General features: G+C 47.8%; 1 protein-coding gene and 1 long non-coding RNA gene across 17 annotated transcripts in view; one reads left to right on the top strand and one right to left on the bottom strand.

Annotated features, from left to right (window-relative positions):
• The window catches only part of ST3GAL1 (ST3 beta-galactoside alpha-2,3-sialyltransferase 1), a 92,709-nt gene extending 88,939 nt beyond the window's left edge, over positions 1–3,770 (bottom strand). For 10 of the 16 annotated variants that reach the window (XR_011258959.1, XR_011258962.1, XR_011258957.1 and 7 more), the window contains exon 1: positions 832–3,770. Coding sequence is in view for 3 of the 16 variants with exons in the window: in XM_069599818.1 (XP_069455919.1) it covers positions 832–2,059 (1,228 nt within the window). In the remaining 13 variants the exon portion in view is untranslated. The remainder of the gene's footprint in view (positions 1–831) is intronic. The other 6 variants (XM_069599822.1, XM_069599821.1, XM_069599820.1 and 3 more) reach the window with 5 other exon arrangements.
• LOC138445688 (uncharacterized) lies at positions 3,328–18,838 on the top strand. Its single transcript, XR_011258964.1, has 3 exons — positions 3,328–4,304; positions 16,844–17,084; positions 17,535–18,838. It is a non-coding gene; the product is annotated as an uncharacterized lncRNA (long non-coding RNA).
• The last annotated feature ends 1,723 nt before the right edge of the window (positions 18,839–20,561 follow it).

The raw sequence follows: 20,561 nt of genomic DNA, 5'->3' as shown, positions 1-20,561 counted from the left end.
CACCCCAGACGCAGACAAGTTGCTAACTTTCGTCAGATTATTTCGCGGCAGCTGCGGCGCCTAACGGGATCCCGGGCAGACTCCGTTTCGAGTTGCCGCGGGCACCACCCCCGTCAAGCTCCCCTTCGCCCACCTCAGTCCCTCCCTGTTCAACACGCCACGTCCAGCTGGCCTGCCCCGGTTGCCAACCTCTCCACCGTATCCGGAGCAACGCGGGCCTGCGGTGTCCCCGGGGGCGAAGGCCACCTCCCGGATCCGCGCCTGCTCGCAGCGGATTTGGACGCTCGACTGGGATCACTGGGCTGCCTCCGCGCGCCCCCGCACCCCGGATTCCGCTCTAAAGGGTCGCACGGCTCCGTCTCCTCGTGGGGTCTTAGCCCACAGGCGACCCCGCGGGGCATTTCGCTTTTGGCGGCCCCAATCGGCGGGATGCCAGCTCCGCGCGCCGAGTGCAATGTCACTGGGGCCACCCCGGGGACCGCTGCCCCAGACCCGGCGTAGGCTCCCTAGAGCTCCCGGCAGCTCTTTTTGAAACGGCTGTATACCCTTGAGCCCGACCCTCCGCTCCGACCTCCTTGCTCTCCCAAAGACCCCGACGACGCCGCTGCTAAGGAGGGGGGCTCCCTGCGTGTGCCCTCCTCCCTCCCGGCGCCGGGGTCCTCAGTCCACTTCCACGCCCCTGTCACACACTCCCAGATCCTTCCCCATCGCCTCTGTCCCCGGGTCCGGACCATCACCCCCTCCACTCGGAGAACACGCACGAGACTGCCCGAGCCCCAACTCGGGTGGATGGAGCCCCCCGCGCACCCTCGGCTCCGCGCGCTCACTCACCGCGGCCGGAGACACGCGGAAGTTTCCGGGGCTCTGGGGCTAGGGGTGGGTACGGGACGAGCAGATCCGGAGGAGAATAAAAACGGGGGTGTCCCGAACACTCGGCCCGTTCCCTGCTCACATCGCCCCTGCCTGCTCTCTCTCCGCCTGCTCTTCCTCCCGGTCCTCCTCTTCCTCCTCGCTCTGGTCTTTGTCTTTGCAAAGTGTCGAAACTGTCTGGCATAGTGGAGCTCCGCCGGCGGAGGCTGGAGCCGGGGGAGCGGGGAGGCGGGGTGAGCAGGGGGGCGGTCTCGGGAACACCTTCCCCCGGGTGGAATGGGAGGGGGAGGCAGGCGGGCCGGCCGGGGAGGGGCCGGGGCCGGGAGCCGGGAGCCGGGGCGCGCCGGAGCCGAGCGGGTGCCTCTCGCGCGCGCCGCCCTCCCCTTCCTCCGCCCAGAGCCCGCCCCTCGCGGCCCCGCGCTCCCCCGGCGGCCGCCCCACCTCCCACCCGGCCTCGGCTCAGCTTTCCCCGGGCTCCGGGCTGCCGGCGAGCCGAACCGAGAGCGCCGAGCCACGTGGACTGCAGCCGGGTCGGCGGAGGCCCGGCGGGGGAGACGCTGGAGGCGCGGGGAACGGATCGCCGCCCAGAGCGGGGCTCTGCGGGGACGGCCGCCGCCGGCGGGCTGGCAAGGCTGGGGAGGCGCGGCCTGGGGGGGGTGGCCCGCGGGCTAAAACCCGCGGAGGAGGCGGCGGTGCTCCGAAGAGCCCGCGTGGGTGCGCGGTAGCGGGAAGGGGCCGATCCCCCTGCCGGCGGTGGGGCCAAGCCACCTACTTCCTCTAAGGGCGCGCGAGTCGCGGGGGGACTGAGAGCGGGGGTGGAGGGAGCGGGGCTGGGCGGCTGGTGAGGCCCCGGGGCGGGCGCCCAGATGAGAGCCCGGAGGGGCCACCGCGGCCCGGCTTCCCGCCCTGGCCCTGCTGCCGGCTGCGGCTTCTTCCCTCCCACCCGCCGGGGCTGCGACGTGATCCAGAGCAGGGCGCGCCAGCCCGACTGCCAGGACAGGCCCCCTTTCGGGGTCAGCTTTGCGGATTTGGGCCCTTCCTCCCCGGGATTTTCCAGGCAAGAGTACTGGAGTGGGGTGCCATCGCCTTCTCCGTCCTTTATAGGAAAGTGGGGCGGTGCTGGCGTCTTGCTCTGTAGCAGAATGCCAGTCCTACAGGCTAAGTGCTGGACACAGGATTTAAGAGGCATTACCACAAAAAAAAAAAAAAAAAAAAAAAATCTAGTTTTACAGCTCTTAACTCCTTATTGGGGCTTTTCCTCTTTCACAACTTTTTGGAGAAATGCTACGAGGAAAACGGCCCAGCTTGGCCTAAGGGGTCAGTCAATTCTTGCAGTGCCCCCGGCCCCAGTCGGAGAGGCCAGCCTTCTGCAATGGAAGGCGAAAGAACAGTCTTAGCTCTTCATCAGAAAGAGATGTAGTGGATGCTCCAGAGTAGGGCCCGTAGGACCAGACTTCTTGGTTCCAATCTGCAGTGCCACTCCTTGGATGTGTGAAATTAGGCTAGTTTCAGAATCCCTAAGCTTGCTACCTCTGTGCCTCAGTTTCTCCATCTGTGAAAATGGGCATAATGCGATCAGTCCCACAAAGTCACTGTGATGACTAAGGGAATGCATATATGCCCAATACTAAAAACTCTATACAGCATATTGATAAGTGCCCAGTAAGCGTGTGTTGTGCCAGTGGTGGGCTTCCCCAGCCCCAGGTCCCTGCCCACAGCTGGGGAAGGGCTGGCCTAGGGAATGCGGTGCTGGCATAGGACAAGTCCTTCTGGGACATGAAGGAGAAAAGGAGAGAGATTTTGAGCTGCAGAAAAGATAATGATTAAACAGGGCAGGGGAGAAACTGAGAAGATTCTCTGCTAGAAAGGGAAGGAAAAGAGGAATAAAGATGTACAAAGGGCAAGAGAGGCACTGGAGGTAGAGGATCCGAAACAGAAAGCATACATACGAATCTGCAGGAGTTCTTCAAGGAGTCCTGCCAAACTGCACCAGGGCACTGCCATCTGGCTATGTTTCCTGGCCTCCAGGGTTTGCAAGAAAAGTTTGGGGTATTTTATCACCTGAGGCCTCTTGCTTGAACCTATTGGCTTTTGGTTCAGTTCTGGGTGGGGTGTGGCGGGGGTGGAGGTGAACCTTCTGGCCTGCAAGGAAGCATCTTGTGGGCTTAGCTCTTCCTGAGATGAGTGCTCTTGGCATTCCCCAAAATGCTTTTGCGTACGGGATGAGGGGAGCAGAGGTGTTGCCTAGAACAGCAACATCAGCTGCTGTTCTCGGCAGTGGCAGCATCTTTGGGCCACAGGAACCTTCTCACATGGACCTCTGGGACTTAGCAACTGGGAGCATGGCTTGGAGCTTCATCCACATCCAAGTCATCGGAAATACAAGAGCGGCGAGGATCATCTTGCTACAGGGACAACTGCCTGCAGTGCCCTGTTGGTTTTCCTGATTATATAGTTGGTGACTTTGGCCTTCTGATTTGATTCAGCTTGCTGGGGGCAGGGAATACTATGTGTACTGCTCCCGGCTGACTGCCACGCCCATCTCTGTGCCCAATAAAGAGTTTCTAGCTGAATTAATAAAGGAATGTTTACTGCAAGGATCAAAGAGTATAATGTACAGAAAAGCACTTTACAGAATGGAAAATGCTTCAGTCATTAAGACTATCCTGTTATCTCCTAGCAGGGAAGAGGATCAGATTGGGCAAGTAAGTGCCCAAGATCATCCAGCTGTTCTGCCCTGCAGCCAAGAATCAAATTTGGCTCTCAGTCGCAGCCCTGGGCTTTTGGCAGTTCATTTAGATGACTCCACAGTGAGATGGAAATTTCTTATTAAGTGATTCTGATGAAACATGCATATATCGTCAGCTTACTGCTATAAAAAGATGCTCCTCAGACGCATCTATTGCCAGCCTCTGATGGGTTAACCTGCCAAGGCTTTTTCTGACCCTATTTCCTTTATTTTTACAAGGGTTTTCTTTTTCTTTTTTTTTTTAACCAGGTAGCTGAGAAGGGCTCTCTCCTTCTCCCTTTTTTCCTACAGTCGTGACATTTGATGAAAAGCACTTCTGACGCCCTGGCCAGTTTCCAGGAGCCCAGATCTGGGGCTGTGTGTCAGGAATGTGTGTCTGTAAGCATTCCAGGTTCTCAGCCTGTGTGTTTCCCAACACGGCCTGCCGGTAACAGTCATGACTAGAGTGTCTGCACAACGAGCTCCCGGGAGAGACCCGTCATTGATTGAAGCTCGCCATCACCCCATCCACCCCCGCAATGGCTTCAGAGCAACAGCAAAGCTCTCAGTAATAATGGTTAAGAAAATTGATTCCATCCTCTCCCGGTCCCCTTTCTTGGCACATCAGAGTGGAAAGATCCTATTGGGCTCTGATGCCATCCGGGTGATTGTGCAGAAAAGGAAAGAGCTGCCTTGCTTGTCAGAGGTGAGTTCAGAGCTGCTGGGAACTTGGTGTTTGGTTTTGGGCAGCGTTTTGCTTTGGGTTCTTGGGGGCTGTGAGGACCTAGCCCAACTTTTCCTTAGGTATTAAAAAAAAAAGTTAGGGAGGTACACACTGATGCTGAAAGTGAGGCACTAGAAGGGGGAAGGTAGCCTGTGCTTCTGCTCTGGCTTTCTCTGTCTCTCTCCTTCTCTCCTTCTGTTTCTCTCTGCTCTCTCCCCTGCCCATAGACTTTCTCTGTTAAGTCCTGGGTTCACCCCCAAAAAAGCTTTATGTTTGTGACCCCAGCCCATCCACATTGTGGCAACTATTCGACCACTCCAAGTTTTAGTTTTTCCAGGAGAGAAATCTGTTGGCAGGTCTCACTCTGTTATAGGTCAACTAGTCAACTGAATAGGCTGCTAACGCAGCATTGATTCGGGAGTCAATGTGTGGACGGAGACCTGTATAGGAGATTGCAGGGCAGGTAGGACCCGTGACTCTTAAGTCCCATCCCAACCCTGAAAGTCTCAAGGCATTTGAGTCAACGAGAGTAAATAGCCATACCCTAAACCACTCATATGCATTAGAACCAACAGCTAAGGCAGCTGATTAGTCTTGTCCAGTCATGACTCCCCTAATCTCTTTGCAGAATTTGGCTCAGGAATAAGTAGATTTAACCCCTATTTGGATCAATAAGGTAGAAACATACTTGGGTCTTACAGGGAAGAATTTCTTAAAAGTATGTCCTAGGAAGATTCTCTTTATTCCAACTGGACTGAACAAGAAAGTGGTTTTTTTCTTAATGATTTACTTATTTGGCTGTGCCAGATCTTAGTTGCAGTGTGCGAGATATTTAATTGCCGCATGTGAACACTTCATTGTGGCGTGTGGGATCTAGTTCCCTGACCACAGATTGAACCCAGGCCCTCCGCATTGAGAGCACAGAGGCCTAGCCACTGGACCACCAGCGAAGTCCCAAGAAAGTATTTTTAACTCAGTTTCTCTAGAAGACATCTTCGGCCCCTGCGTGCATGTATGTGTGCTAAGTCACTTCAGTCGTGTCTGACTCTTTGCAACGCTTTGAACTATAGCCCACCAGGCTCCTTTGTCCATGGGATCCTCCAGGCAAGTATACTGGAGTGGGTTGCCATGCCCTCCTCCAGGGCTTGTGCCCCTGAGGAAAACGAAACTGAAGCTAGATAGATCCATAGACCAGATCACACTGTACCTGAAGTCTACATTCTAGCTTTTCTTTTGTATGAGTAAATACAGCTATTTCGTTTAAGTCACTTTAGGCCATGCTCCTGTTACTTGCAGCCAACCACTTGATAACCTATATACAGCTACAGCCAGAGTGATTTTTCTGAAGTCCCCCTTCAAGGTAGTCACCCTCCCCAAGTCAGTCCCAAGCTTACAACCCTTAAAACTTCAATTGCTCCCATTGCCTTGGAAAGTAAATCCAAACATCTGAGCCTAGCAACTAAGGTCCTCCTTGATACGGTCCTAGTGTGTGTTTCTTACTTGTCTTCCATTCTTCCTTTTTATGAACCCCTATATAGCAAACACGAGTCAGCCCAGAAGTCCTGCCATGTTTTGGACCCTTGAAATCAACATAGATCTCTGCGTTGCTGGGCTGGTAAAGAGTTCCCTATTAGCTGTCATAGGGCTCTTCAACTCTGGAGGTATTTAAAGGTCCAGAGTTCTAACCAGGGCCTGGTGTGATGAGGGAGCTCAGCTTTTGAGCTGCACTTGCTGCATCGGCCCAGCCTCCTGCTCTTCTAAGCTGCCTGACCCGTCAGGGACCAAGGCTCCTAAACAACCCCCGTCCTGCGGTCCAGCCTTCCTGGATGTGTTGGTTTCCTAGGGCTGCCAGTACACATGACCACAAACTGGGTGGCCAAAAACAGCAGAAATTTATTTTCTCACAGTTCAGGAGGCCAGAAGTCTGAAATCAAGGTGTCAGCAGGACCAATTCCTTTTGGAAACCCTGAGAGAATCTGTCTCCTGCCTCTTGGCTCTGGTGGCTTCTGGCAGTCCTTGGCCTTCCTTGGCTTGTGGAAGCTTCTGTCTTCATATGGCTGTGTGTGGGGAGTCGGTATGAGTCTCTCTCTCTTTCTCTGTGTGTGAGTCTATGTGTGTCTCTGTGTGTGTCTGTATGAGTCTGTAGGTATGTTTTGTGTGTGTCGCTTTAAGTCTGCGTGTGAATGTCTGTATGTATCTTCTCCTCTTGTAGGGACACCAGGATTTAGGGGCCCCACCTTAACCCACTATGGGCTTCCCAGGTGGCTCAGTGGTAAAGATTCACCTGCCAATGCAGGAGATACAAGAGATGTGGGTTCAGTCCATGGGTTGGGAAGATTCCCTGGAGAAGGAAATGTCAACCCACTCCAGTATTCTTGCCTGGGAAAATTCCATGAGCAGAGGAGCCTGGTGGACTATAGTCCATGGCGTCACAGAGTCAGACACAACTGAAGCAACAGAGCACACACATCTGACTAATCCAGTATGCCCTTCTCTTAATTTGTTTAATGCTTACTCCTGGGAAGAAAAGTTATGGCCAACCTAAAAAGCATATTCAAAAGCAGAGACATTACTTTGCCACCAAAGGTCCATCTAGGCAAGGCTATGGTTTTTCCAGTGGTCATGTATGGATGTGAGAGTTGGACTGTGAAGAAAGCTGAGTGCCGAAGAACTGATGCTTTTTGAACTGTGGTGTTGGAGAAGACTCTTGAGAGTCCTTTGGACTGCAAAGAGATCCAATCAGTCCATTCTAAAAGAGATCAGTCCTGGGTGTTCTTTGGAAGGAATGACGCTAGAGCTGAAACTCCAGTACTTTGGCCGCCTGATGCGAAGAGTTGACTCATTGGAAAAGACTCTGATGCTGGGAGGGATTGGGGGCGGAAGGAAAAGCGGACGGCGGAGGATGGGATGGCTGGATGGCATCACCGACTCGATGGACATGGGTTTGAGTGAACTCCGGGAGATGGTGATGGACAGGGAGGCTGGCGTGCTACAATTCACGGGGTCGCAAAGAGTTGGACGCGACTGAGAGACTGAACTGAACTGAACTGAACTGAATTTATTTAACTAATTACCTATGCAATGGACATGAGTTTGAGCAAAGTCTGAGAGATAGTGAAGGACAGGGAAGCATGGTGTTCAGCAGTCTGTAGGGTTGCAAAGAGTCAGACATGACTGAACAACAACAACATGTGCAAAGACCTTATTTCCAAATCAGATCACATTCAGAAGTTCCCAGGGGAACATGAATTTGGGAGACGCTATTCAAGCCATTATACCAGGGATGCTCAACCTTCCTGCTCACCCCTCTTCAAGGCCCTGCCCTTGAGTGCTGGTTCCCCTCTGCACACCTCCAGCTGACCTCCAGCCTTAGAGATCCTTTTTGTCATTTTTTTCTCCTAGTGCTCTCAGAAGCACACCACTGTCTCCTTTTTCCTATGCAAATGGATTGAAACAAGATTTCAAACAATTCCTACTTCTGATTTCCCCTTTGGCAAAAGTCTTTGAGTCAAAAACTGTCAAGGCCTGGTATGAAAAGGGAACACATAGAGGACAAAAACCACAAGTAGTATATAATAGAGGGTCTCACTTGCCTGTCATACCTGTGTTCTCACGCAATGCCAGTCCTTCTAGAAAACCCACCACCAGGCTCTGCATATGGACTATCGGTGCCCTTGAAAGCTCTCCATCAGCCTGACCCCTGCGGTCTCACTGACCCCCTCCATGAAGCTGGGGGGATTGTTACTTCCTCTGTAGCTTTAGTCCCTTCCCTTCGTGATATCCTGCTGTGTCTTTCTTAGACTCTGCCATTCCTTTGTGCCTTTGTAGTTTATTTGCATATTAAGCTACATTTCCAGTGAGATGGAAAAGTCCCCAGAGAAAAGGAGCACAGTTCATCCAATGCAAATTTACTGGGCACCTGCTAAGCGTCAGATGCAAAGTGCTGGGGATGAAGAGGTGGACACGACACAGTTCCCGTCCTCCAGGAGCCCACACTGTTCAGGGGACTGACTGTGGCTGGTTATTTCGCCATGTTTGGGCAGTGCCATGATAGGCTGATAAGTGGGTATACTGAGATCACGAACAGGTTGTTGGTTTGCCGCTTTAGGAGTTTTGGGGGTGAAATCTGAAACCACCCCTGTACATGGAGCCAAAGAGAGACCAAAGAGAGAAGAAGGCACTCCAGATTGGTAGTTGGCAGGTTTAACAAAGAAGGACACTTACTCAGGACTTACTTCAGGCAGTGAGAAAGTAGATCTCTGCCCCCACGCACCAGAATCTTAGGAGTTCATCATCAATTAGTTGCTCAGTTGTGTCCGACTCAATTCTCCAGGCAAGAATACTGGAGTGGGTTACAGGTTCCTTCTCCATAGGAGTTCATAGCCTTAAAGGAGCTCGGTGACGTACACCATTCCGAGGGTCTCAACCACACGTGCTCTCTCAAGCCTGCATCCTTGAAAACAGATGCCATGGTGGAGATGATGGGCAGAGTGTACATCCTTAGGACAAGCGATGCCGAAAATTCAGCTTCTCTGTACACTGATGCAGAATCAAATCTCAGAGACGGAGTTTTGGATGAAGTAGAAAAAGACAGTTTTATTGCTTTGCCAGGCAAAGGAGAATATAGCAGGTTCATGCCCTGCAAACCACGTATCCCCACTTGGAGAAGATAGTGAGAAGTTTAATATTAATTGTCCTAAGAAGGCATAATCAGCTCTTGGACATCCTTTTGCTGGGCTGGTGGTGAGGTAAGCAGGAGTCCACATCATCAACCTTAAGGTCCAACTGATCTGGAGTCTACATGCGTGTGGGCTCCTGGAAGGGGCTTCAGTATCTGCAAAATAGCTCTAAGACGTTATCATGTGCATCCTTTGATGGGGAACCAGGCCCTTGCCCCACTCTCCCACTCTCTCCCTTCCCTAATTAACAACTGCTTGAATCTGCCCACTGGAACTCGGGGAAGGTCCTGGAGGCTGAATGAAGGCAGTTTCCTATAATTGAAGAAACGGGGGACACAGAAAGGCCTTGTGCCCAGGACCCCCACAGTATCACAGGGGAGGGGTGAGGAGAATCAGATGGCCTGGGTCCGGCCTTCCGGTCCACTGGAGGTCATGTCCTGGCCATGGCCTCTGCTGACATTTTCTTTTTTGTGTGCCTGATTTTTGCATTTTTATACGTTTCCCCCCCCCCCACCTCCGCCTTTTTTTAAATGTGGCCTTCCCTGGTGGCTCAGATGTTAAAGCGTCTGCCTGGAATGCAGGAGACCCGGATTCAATTCCTGCATCGGGAAGATCCCCTGGAGAAGGAAAGGCAACCCGCTCCAGTACTTTTGCCTGGAGAATCCCATGGAGCGAGGAGCCTGGTGGGCTACAGTCCATGGGGTCGCAAAGAGTCCGACATGACTGAGCGACTTCACTTTCACTTTCACTTTGAGTGATCAGCAATGAGATTTCCTAGCATGAAAGTGACCTGTTTGGTGGCTCCCTGACTATACTGGAGGCAGGTACATGTAAGACACAGTACAGATTAAGATAATGATTTTTTTTTTTTTTACCCATGCCATGTGGCATATGGGATTTTGGTTCCCAAGCCAAGAATTGAACCCATACCCCTGCAGCTGATGTTCAAAGTCTTAACCACTGGATCGCCAGGGAAGTCCCAATAATGATTTTTAAAATAAATAACAGTTTGTTTTTTTTTAATGGAATGTCCCATGATCTGAACCATTTTTTTTAGGCTGCAGAGTGAATCACTGAGGGCCTGTATTTGTGTTTTTATGTAATTTAATAAAGATGATGCATTAGTAGACTTGGGACTTCCTAGGTGGGTCAGTGCTAAAAAGAATCTGCTCATGATACAGGAGACAAGAGTTCAAAATCTCCTGGAGAAGGAAATGGCAACCCACTCCAGTTTTCTTGCCTGAAGAATCCCATGGACTACAGGAGCCTGGCGGGCTACAGTCCATGGGGTCACAAAGAGTCGGACATGACTTAGCAACAACATCCCATTAGTAAACTTATCAGATATGAACATATAATATTTTGTTTGGATAATGCATAGGTAACTCTTTGTGCGGCAATAATAATGTTTAAGGCCATTTTATTTGGGAGTGCTGCTTTTTCTTATTAGAGATGTTTTCAGTTCAGTTCAGTCTCTCAGTCGTGTCTGACTCTTTGCAACCCCATGGACTACAGCATGCCAGACCTTCCTGTCCATCACCAACTCCCAGAGTTTACGCAAATTCATGTCCATTAAGTTGGTGATGCCATCCAACCATCTCATCCTCTGTTGTCCCCTTCTCCTCCTGCCTTCAATCTTTCCCAGCTTCAGGGTCTTTTCCAATGAGTTAGTTCTGCGCATCAGGTGGCCAAAGTATTGGGGTTTCAGCTTCAACATCAGTCCCTCCGATGAACACTCAGGACTGATTTCCTTTAGGATGGACTGGTTGGCTCTCCTTGCAGTCCAAGGGACTCTCAAGAGTCTTCTCCAACACCACAGTTCAAAAGCGTCAGTTCTTCAGTGTTTGGTAAGTGCAGGCTTTGTTGACTATCACTTCAGGGTTTTTCGTGAATTTAGTGAAAGGTTTCATATGTATGAGAATCTTTCCCATACCAATGGAGGGAATAAAAAAGGTGGCCAGGCCAACTGACTGCATGAGTGAAAAATAAAATCTGTCCACCTGGCCTTAAGGAGAGGGAGGTTGGCTGCTTTAGGAAATTGAGCTGGTTTCGAATATCATACATGTTGGCACTAGTAGGAATTAAAACAATTATTTTTTAGGATGTAGAGGCCACCGTAGGAATACAGGTAGAGCATCTGGAGGGTCTACGTATTTTGTAGGGCGTAGCAGCACTCACAGTTTAAGAGCTAGCAGGACTGGTGGGCAGGGTGTTCCTTTGCTGAAAATAGGCATGCTGCTTCATCAAGTGAGAGTCTGAGCCGTGGCAGAAGTGGATCAATGGAACATATTTTCAACCCACTCCTTGATAAGAAGGTTTTATGGCATATTGTTTATTTCTGTGAGGTTTTCTCTGGAGGAGTGTTGTGTATATTGTTAGGAGCTGTTGCTCTAAGCGGGTATATCCAATTTCTGTTCCCTTTTAGCATTTAAGATGTATTTTGGGGTATTTTTGCTTTCTCTTTTGTTGTCTTTTGCCACAGTGCCCCATTTTTAGCCCCTGGGTTCTGAAAATGAGCATCCCAGGAGAGACAGGTAGAAGCCGCATGCCTTTTATGACCTAACTTCTGAAATAGCATAGCATCATTCATCCTGCACTGTTTCAGAGTAGTCACATGCCTATCCAGACACTAGGGAGGGGCTCTAGACCTGCCCCTTGATGGGAGAAGTGTCAGAGTTTGCAGCCTGCTTTAGAAGGGCACACAGCCTCAGGCAGCTGCATTTTCAGGACTGATTTGCACAACCCAGGTGATGCCAGATTCACAGGCAGCAGGGGGTGATGGAGACCAGGCGTGGATGAGATCCCCTGGGGACATTGTGGAAAATGAAAAGAGGGATGAGGACAGAGCCCTGAGTTCATGGCTATTGTCAGTAAATGATTCTGGCATGAATAATTTATTCAAGAACACGACTCTCTACAGGTAACCCCCCTGGTTGGTGACTCTACTGTCTGTCCCCAAGCAGGAGAAGGACCCCAGTTATCTGAGTCTCCAGTGATCTCCTGGAACCAAACAAAAGATAACTAGGGTCCTAATTAGAGTCTGCTTCCCAAGCTTCAGTGTGCACAAGGCTAACTTCAGGAGGCTTCTACTAAGCATAGCCTCCTGTAATCCATTCCCAGAGGTTTGGAATTCAGCAAGCCTGCAGTAGGGTCCAGGAACCTGCCTTTAAACTTCCGTCTCTAATATGGCTGCAGGGCCTGGGCAGGCATTACAGTACTTAGCCACTCAGCCACAAATCCTGAAGGGGTCATGGACAGTCTTTTTGATAAGATGTCCTGGTTCCAAATTCTGGCTTGGCTACTTTGTAGCCATCTGACTGCTGCCAATTTCCTTCTTCTGATTCCAGTTTTCTCATCTGTACAATCAGGAGGCTGAGTTAACCAATGCTCTCCTACTGTGCTGTAGGGGACCCAAGGGTTCCAGATTGGGTCTGCCATCTGCATTAATCCATTTAGTGAACGTTTGCTGTCCACTGGGCCCTGGGCTGGATACTGGGGATATGGCCGAATCAATGGCTGATTATCACTATGAAAGATACTTCAAAAGAGAAACCCCAGGGGTCTTCCCAGCGGGTCCAGTAGTTAAGATTCCATGCTTCCACTGCAAGAGGCACAGGTTCGATCCCTGGATGGAGAAATAAGACCCCATATGCCCCTTGGCACTGCCAAAAGAATAAAAACAAGAGAGAGAAACACAAGAAGAGAGGGAGCTGGCCAAAGGAGTTTAAATTGCTATGCTTGTGCTTCCCATTGGATTGCCTTTTGGGCAAACCTTCCCCAGGACTGAAAGCACTGGCTTTGAAAGCACTTAGGTGATCTCTAAGGGTCCATGCAAGAAGAAATCTTTTGTTCTATGATGTTTTTCCATGATTTTACTTCTGAGTAAAGTCAAAACAGGCAGAATGCAATTACTGGATTTGAAAGCTGTCTTAAGACCCCAAGGTTATCACCTTTATTCTTGAAAAGAAATTGTGGGGCTCTTTAGGGATCAAAAATGTTCTGTATTGTGGTTTTATGGCATGTAAAAGTCAGCCTTGACCCTGGGAAAATGAGTGAAAGAACAGACAGAGAAGGGTGACATGTAGGCCTGCCTTTTGGAGGAAGCAGCCAGCACAGAGGGGCAGGGGGCGGGGCTCTAGACTCCGCTGAAGCCCTTGTCAGATGAGCCACACTTCCTCAGTCTGCTAGTTTCCATCTGCAGAATAGGTATATTGTTCCTGCCTCTCAGTGCTCTTTGAAGGAGAAAGATCATATGTAAAAAATTACCGTTTCACTGCCGGATACTTAGTAAGCACTCAATAAATGATGGCCATTGTTAATTTAAGTGTCTTTCTAATCCATATGGTCCTGTTAACATTTCTGCAGATGTTTTATAAGTGAGAATAGAATAGAAAGTCATGCAGGGTAAGAGTTGCCCAGTATCTGGGTTTTGCTAGGCCAGCAGCGTCTCTCTGGGGGAAGAAAGCCTTGTAATTCTTCCTTTTTAAAAATAAATGTATAAAACAGATAACTAATAAGAACATACTGCAGAGCACAGGGAACTCTGTTTAACGGAGGGCAGTGACCTGAATGGGAAGGAAGTCCAGCAAGAGGGGTGTATGTATATATGCACGGCCGACTCACTTTGCTGTACAGTAGAAACTAACACAACCTTGTAAAGCAACTATGCTCCAATGAAATTAATTGAAAAAATAAAATACATGTCCATGGTGGTGGCCTTCAAACTTTGAGTTGGCCTATCTTCCCCCTCAAAGAAGAGCAAGTTATTTTTCCCAGTTGAAACCTAGAATATTCAATTTAGGATGTAAGCGGTCCATGTTTAAAAAGAATGAAGATGGCATCCATATGTATTATTAAGAAATAAAAAAGAGGCCCTGAAATTATTTCTTTGTATTTTTTATAGTTTAATTGGTTAACTTTTCTGGAGACTAAATCCACAAACATCTTTTCCCCCCCTCTTTTGATAGTTGGAACAATACAGAGGGTGCATAGAGCTGGAACCCCATGAATGGTATGAAAAGCAAAAGGGGATGACACCTCTATAGCTCAGTGGCTTATAGAGTGGAACTGCATGTATAAACTTGTGCAAAACGTTTAGCTTCAGCTTGCTTGTGCCTAAATAAGGATAATGATAGGGGCAACCTGAATATGCCATGCACACAGTAGGTGTACAGTAAGTTAGCTATTGTTACCTCTGTGTGTATTGATGTCCTAAATAGTTTAGTGTTGACATATTTTGAACTGCAAACTCATAAAATATAAATTAATGTTAGCTTCCTGCACTTAATGATCTGCATTTAATGATTCTGGAGGCAGATATATCTACCTTGAGATTGTCCTGGGCACCATGGCATCAGTTTTAAGAGATGTGACATCTGCTGCTAATTCCAGGTGTCAATCTGGTAAAATCATTTAAGTCATTAGGGTGCTTTCGGATTGTGGTCTACAGCCAGATAATTCCATTCAGCAGTAAAATGACTGACTGGTGAGGAACTCTACTCATGAAGGAAAGATTCAGAATTTCATCTATACAAATCAGATGATAGTATCTATAGCAGTTAGGATTACGCTTGGCTGCAGAAAACCCAGTATAACAATGGCTTAATCATGTGAAATGCTGGGCTGAATGAAGCACAAGCTGGAATCAAGATTGCCAGGAGAAATATCAATAAGCTCAGATATGCATATTACACCATCCTTATGTCAGAAAGTGAAAAACTAAAGAGCCTCTTGATGAAAGTAAAAGAGGGAGTGAAAAAGTTGGCTTAAAACTCAACATTCAGAAAACTAAGATCATGGCATCCAGTCCCATCTCCTCATGGCAAATAAATGGGGAAACAATGGAAACAGTGAAAGACTTTATTTTCTTGGACTCCAAAATCACTGCAGATGGTGACTGCAGCCATGAAATTAAAAGATGCTTGTTCCTTGGAAGAAAAGTTATGACCAACATAGACAGCATATTAAAAAGCAGAGACATTACTTAGCCAACAAAGGTCCATCTAGTCAAAGCTATGTTATTTCCAATAGTTATGTTTGGATGTAAGAATTGGGCCATAAAGAAAGCTGAGCACCAAAGAATTGATGTTTTTGAACTGTAGTGCTGGAGAAGACTCTTGTGAGTCCCTTGCACTGCAGGGAGATCAAACCAGTCAATCTTAAAGGAAATCAATCCTGAATATTCGGTGGAAGGACTGATACTGAAGATAAAGCTCCAATACTTTGGCCACCTGATCTGAAGATCTGACTCATTAGAAAAGACCCTTATGCTTAGAAAGACTGAAGACAAGAGGAGAAGGGGACAACAGAGGATAAGATGGTTGGATGGCATCACTGACTCAATGGACATGAGTTTGAGTAATGTCCAGCAGTTGGTGATGGGCAAGGAAGTCTGGCTTGCTGCAGTCCATGGAGTCTCAATGAGTAGGACATGACTGAGCAACTGAACTGAATCAGGCAGAAGTTAATTTCTCTCTTCTACAAGTCCTGGTAGAAAGGCTGATATGGCATTCTATTGCCTCAGGGGCCCAGGCTTCATCTTCCTTGCTGTTCCATGAGAATGTACACCATCCATCCTTACGTTTACTTCCTAGTCCAAGTTGGCTGCTATTGCTCCAGCCATCAGATCTTTATTACAATTATTAATTATTCTAGGCATTTAAAAAGAGATAAGAGCATGTTCTTTACTTTTCAAGACACCTCCAACAGTTTGCCCACACTAATATTTTCTTACATCTCATCGGCCAGGTCACTTTCAGCTGCCTAGCTACAAGGGATGCTGGTAATATGGTCTTTATCCTGGGAATGTATGCTGAGAGAAGTGTGTATTTAGGGACAATTAACAGTGTGTGCTGCAGGGTTAAAAGGAGACAGATCACTCAATTTTGACCAAGGGCAAAAGTGCAGAAGCTAATCCCTTATGCAAAGTATGGATTCAGAGTTGCTTGTGGCCATAGTAACCATGAAAAGACTGAATATGCCAAACACCATGAAGAAAAAAATTGTCCTTGCATCTCAGATCCTGTATTCTAGCCAGAAATCTCTGGTTGATAAATTCCTGAGTTTAGGATGGTACTTGCTTGTGATGTTTATTCTCCTAGTGCTAAACATTTTTTCACCCTGGGAAAGTTTAGAAATATAGAGTGATGGGAAAGTAAATCACAAAGATAATACTTGTGGGCAAATCAGCAGATGTTTGGTATCTGAAATATGTGATATAATAAGAGAGTATTTTTCTCATATTAAAGACAGATTAGCCTGATAATGCCACTTTAAAATGTGAGTAGCAGTTTAATTTAGATATGTAAATTTTTATTGGAAAATTTTAAAAAAAAATTGCTACATTTGATTGTTTAGAAGAATCTGCATGTGTGTGTGTGTTAGTCACTCAGTCATGTCCTACCCTTTTCAACCCCATGGACTGTAGCCTGCCAGGCTCCTCTGTCTGTGGAATTTTAGAAGAATCTAAGTCTTTAACTTTGATTTTATCAATTCACTAGATGTTTTGAATACTTGGAAGGCTTTTGCTTATCAAACCAGTATAAATATCGGAAGAGATTTAATGTATTGAGGTTTGTTATCTGGGCCCATTGTTTAAAGCTATTTTGGTTTCTTTAAACATTGACTAAGAGACTATGTGTCTCCCTGTTAAAATATAGTCTATGTTTAAAGAGACTTGTAAGTTGAATTCAAAGGCCTAAGGAAAAAATGGATTTCTAAATTATTTTCACATTAACACATTTAAAAAATCAGTCTTAAATATTTTTCTACATGCAAAAGCAGCCTAGTAATAATAAACACTGACAGCTTCAACCTTTATTTTGAATTTTTTATTTTGTACAGCTGCTGCTGCTGCTGCTGCATCGCTTCAGTCGTGTCCGACTCTGTGCGACCCCATAGACGGCAGCCCACCAGGCTCCCCCGTCCCTGGGATTCTCCAGGCAAGAACACTGGAGTGGGTTGCCATTTCCCTCTCCAATGCATGAAAGTGAAAAGTGAAAGTGAAGTCCCTCAGTTGTGTCCGACTCTTCACAACCCCATGGACTGCAGCCCACCAGGCTCCTCCATCTGTGGGATTTTCCAGGCAAGAGTACTGGAGTGGGGTGCCATCACCTTCTCCAATTTTGTATGGAAGTATAGACAATCAACGATGTGATAGTGTTGGGTGAACAGCAAAGCAACTTAGCCACACACATACATGTATCCATTCTCCTCCAAACACCCCTCCCATCCAGGCTGTCACATAACAGTGAGCAGAGCTCCCTGTTCTCTCCAGTAGGACCTGGTTGGTTGTCCATTTGAAATATAGCAGTGTGGACAGGACCATCCCAAACTATCCCTTTCCCCATCGTTCCCCCCTGGCAACTATAAGTTCATTCTCAAAGTCTGTGAGTCTGTTTCTGACAGCCTCAACTTTTTTAAAAACTATTTATTTATCCATGTACAAATAAGAGGGTTCTGGTAATAGTTGTTTTTTCTTTTAGTAATAGAGCTCTTTTTCATTTGTGTCTTTATTTGTTGCTTCATATTACAGCCTTATGTGGAATCCAGTGTTGGCTGTGTTTTGAGAAATGACTCCTTTCTTTCACATAATCCAGGAAGACTTTCAGTCCAGGGACCCTCCCCTTCCTCATTTACAAGATGGCAGGCATCCAAAGCTGGGCCGGTCACATGTGACACTTCTCTGAAGACATCAGTCCTTCTTTATTCCCTTCTGTTTTTACCTTCCTGAATCCTGTTTCTTAGTGTAGGAGTAAGAAGCACTGACTCAGAAACCAGATTTTGTGTGTTCAAATCATGGCTCTGGTGCTGCCTCACCCAGTGACTTTGAGTTCATTACTGAACCTCTCTGAATTTCAGTTTCCTTGCAGCCATGAAATTAAAAGATGCTTTCTCCTTGGAAGGAAAGTTACCAACCTAGACAGCATATTCAAAAGCAGAGACATTACTTTGCCAACAAAGGTCTGTCTAGTCAAGGCTATGGTTTTTCCAGTGGTCATGTATGGATGTGAGAGTTGGACTGTGAAGAATACTGAGAGCCGAAGAATTGATGCTTTTGAACTGTGGTGTTGGAGAAGACTCTTGAGAGTCCCTTGGACTGCAAGGAGATCCAACCAGTCTATCCTAAAGGAGACCAGTCCTGGGTGTTCATTGGAAGGACTGATGCTGAGGCTGAAACTCCAATACTTTGGCCACCTCATGTGAAGAGATGACTCAGTGGAAAAGACCATGATGCTGGGAGGGATTGGGGGCAGGAGGAGAAGGGGACGACGGAGGATGAGATGGCTGGATGGCATCACCAACTCAATGCACATGAGTTTGGATGAACTCCGGCAGTTGATGATGGACAGGGAGGCCTGGTGCGCTGCGATTCATGGGGTCACAAAGAGTCGGACACGACTGAGTGACTGAACTGAACTGAACTGAACTGAATGTATAAAATTAGCATTATACTAGTGTCCTGTTTAGTATTTAGCATTGTGGTTTTAAATTTATTTTTTTAACTGGAGGGAAATTACTTTACAATGTTGTGTTGGTTTCTGCCTACAGCAACGCAGATCAGCCATAATTACACATATACCTGCTCCTTCTTGAGCCTCACTCCCCTCCCCCCATCCCACCCATCACATCCCACCCTTCTGGGTCATCACAGAGTGCCAGGCTGGGCTCCTTGTGCTATATAGCAACTTCTCATCAGCTGTCTATTTTACACTATTTTTACATATTTATGTATGTCAATACTACCTTCTCCATTTGTCCCACTCTTTCCTTCCCCCACTGGGTCCATGAGTCCATTAGTATTTAGCATTGTTGTAAAGATTAAATGAATTAATAATACGTGCAAAGCTCTTGAATGGTGACTGGCATAAAATCTGTGCTCAATATATGTTTATTATTATCATTACTTAATATTACTGGGATTTCTTTGGAAGGAATGATGCTAAAGCTGAAACTCGAATACTTTGGCCACCTCATGCGAAGAGTTGACCCATTGGAAAAGACTGTGATGCTGGGAGGGATTGGGGGCAGGAGGAGAAGAGGATGACAGAGGATGAGATGGCTGGATGGCATCACTGACTCGATGGACGTGAGTCTGAGTGAACTCAGGGAGATGGTGATGGACAGGGAGGCCTGGCGTGCTGCGATTCATGGGGTCGCAGAGTCGGACATGACTGAGTGACTGAACCGAACTGAGTATTACTGAGCTTTCCTTTCAGTTATATGAATGAACCCACATTTTCCCATTGGATTCCTTTTTCCTCCTTATTTTTTAACTGTGAATTATTTCTATTCCTTGCAAGCAACATTTTCTGGCTGAAATAACCCCAGTGGGGGGAAAAATATCCGAGGTGGAGGTAGGCAGCCACCTGGGCCCTCTACCTGCCGCAGCTGTTTTAGGTCACCTGCATGCGACACAGCCAGTCGTGGACCCGCTGGACCCATTTGTGGTAAAGGCTCCTCCTGGTTTGTGTGCTCAGATCCCCTTCTCCAGACATACCTACCATCCTGGCCATAAGGATCATGTACTGAAGAGTGGCCTCAACTTCTGGGCAAATATCCAAGGAGGGTCTATGATTGCAAGAGTCTCTTCTTGTTAAGACAGAGGAACAGGGACCTCCCTGGCATCCAGTGGTTAAGACTCCATGCTTTCACTGCAGGGGCGAAGGTTTGAGCCCTGGTCAGGGAACTAGGATTGCACAGGCCAAGCAGTGTGGCCAAGAAAAAAAAAAAGATGGAGGAATAAATTCATAACTGTACAACATATTCAACAAAGGTCAATTTTAGAAGGAGAGGAGAAAGAGGAGGAGAAGAAGTGGGTGGAGAAGGGGAGGAAGAAAACCACCACCCCATCTCAGGACTGCCTGGGGGTTCCGCAGAATTCTTCCTTGTGTTCCTCTGTGAGCCCCTCATCTATGGGATAAAGGTGACAACTCCTCAGCACGGCGTGCAGACTTTCTGGGGGCTGCCTCTCCACCCCCCGTTCTGCTCCGTCTCTCCTCTTTTCATAGTATTTTATGTTTCATAAGTTTCAGACTCCCACTACGTCTTATTTAATCCATGCTCTCTCATACCTCCACTTCTTTGTGTATTTCCTTCCCTCTGTGCCATCTTGTCCAGCTGGCACTGACCCGCCGCCTTCAAGCCTCAGATCACACTTTGTCTTCCCTGAAACAGTCCCCAACTTCGCCAAGCATGTGGCTGAATCACTGCCCTATGCATCTTATTGTTGGTGCTGTTGTTCAGCCACTAAGTCATGTGACCCCATGGGCTGTAGCCCACCAGGCTCTTCTGTCCATGGGATTTCCCAGGCAAGAACTGGAGTAGGCTGCCATTTCCTTCACCAGGGGATCTTCCCGTCCTAAGGATCGAACTTGCATTTCTTGTATTGGCAGGCAGATTCTTTACCACTGAGCCACCTGAGAAGCCTCCTATGCATCTTAGACATCTCCCCATTTGTGCTGGTCAGATATGACCTCTTTGTGGGCAGGGTGTGTGCTTGTCTCCATTATTTTGTCCCCACTGCCCACCTAGACCCTGACCCAGAGCTGGTGTTCCTGAA

The sequence above is a fragment of the Ovis canadensis genome, chromosome 9 (genome assembly GCF_042477335.2).
Source record: "Ovis canadensis isolate MfBH-ARS-UI-01 breed Bighorn chromosome 9, ARS-UI_OviCan_v2, whole genome shotgun sequence".
NCBI lineage: Eukaryota > Metazoa > Chordata > Mammalia > Artiodactyla > Bovidae > Ovis > Ovis canadensis.
The sequence above is the reverse complement of the archived record's forward strand: the minus strand, read 5'-3'. Positions and strand labels throughout refer to the sequence as shown.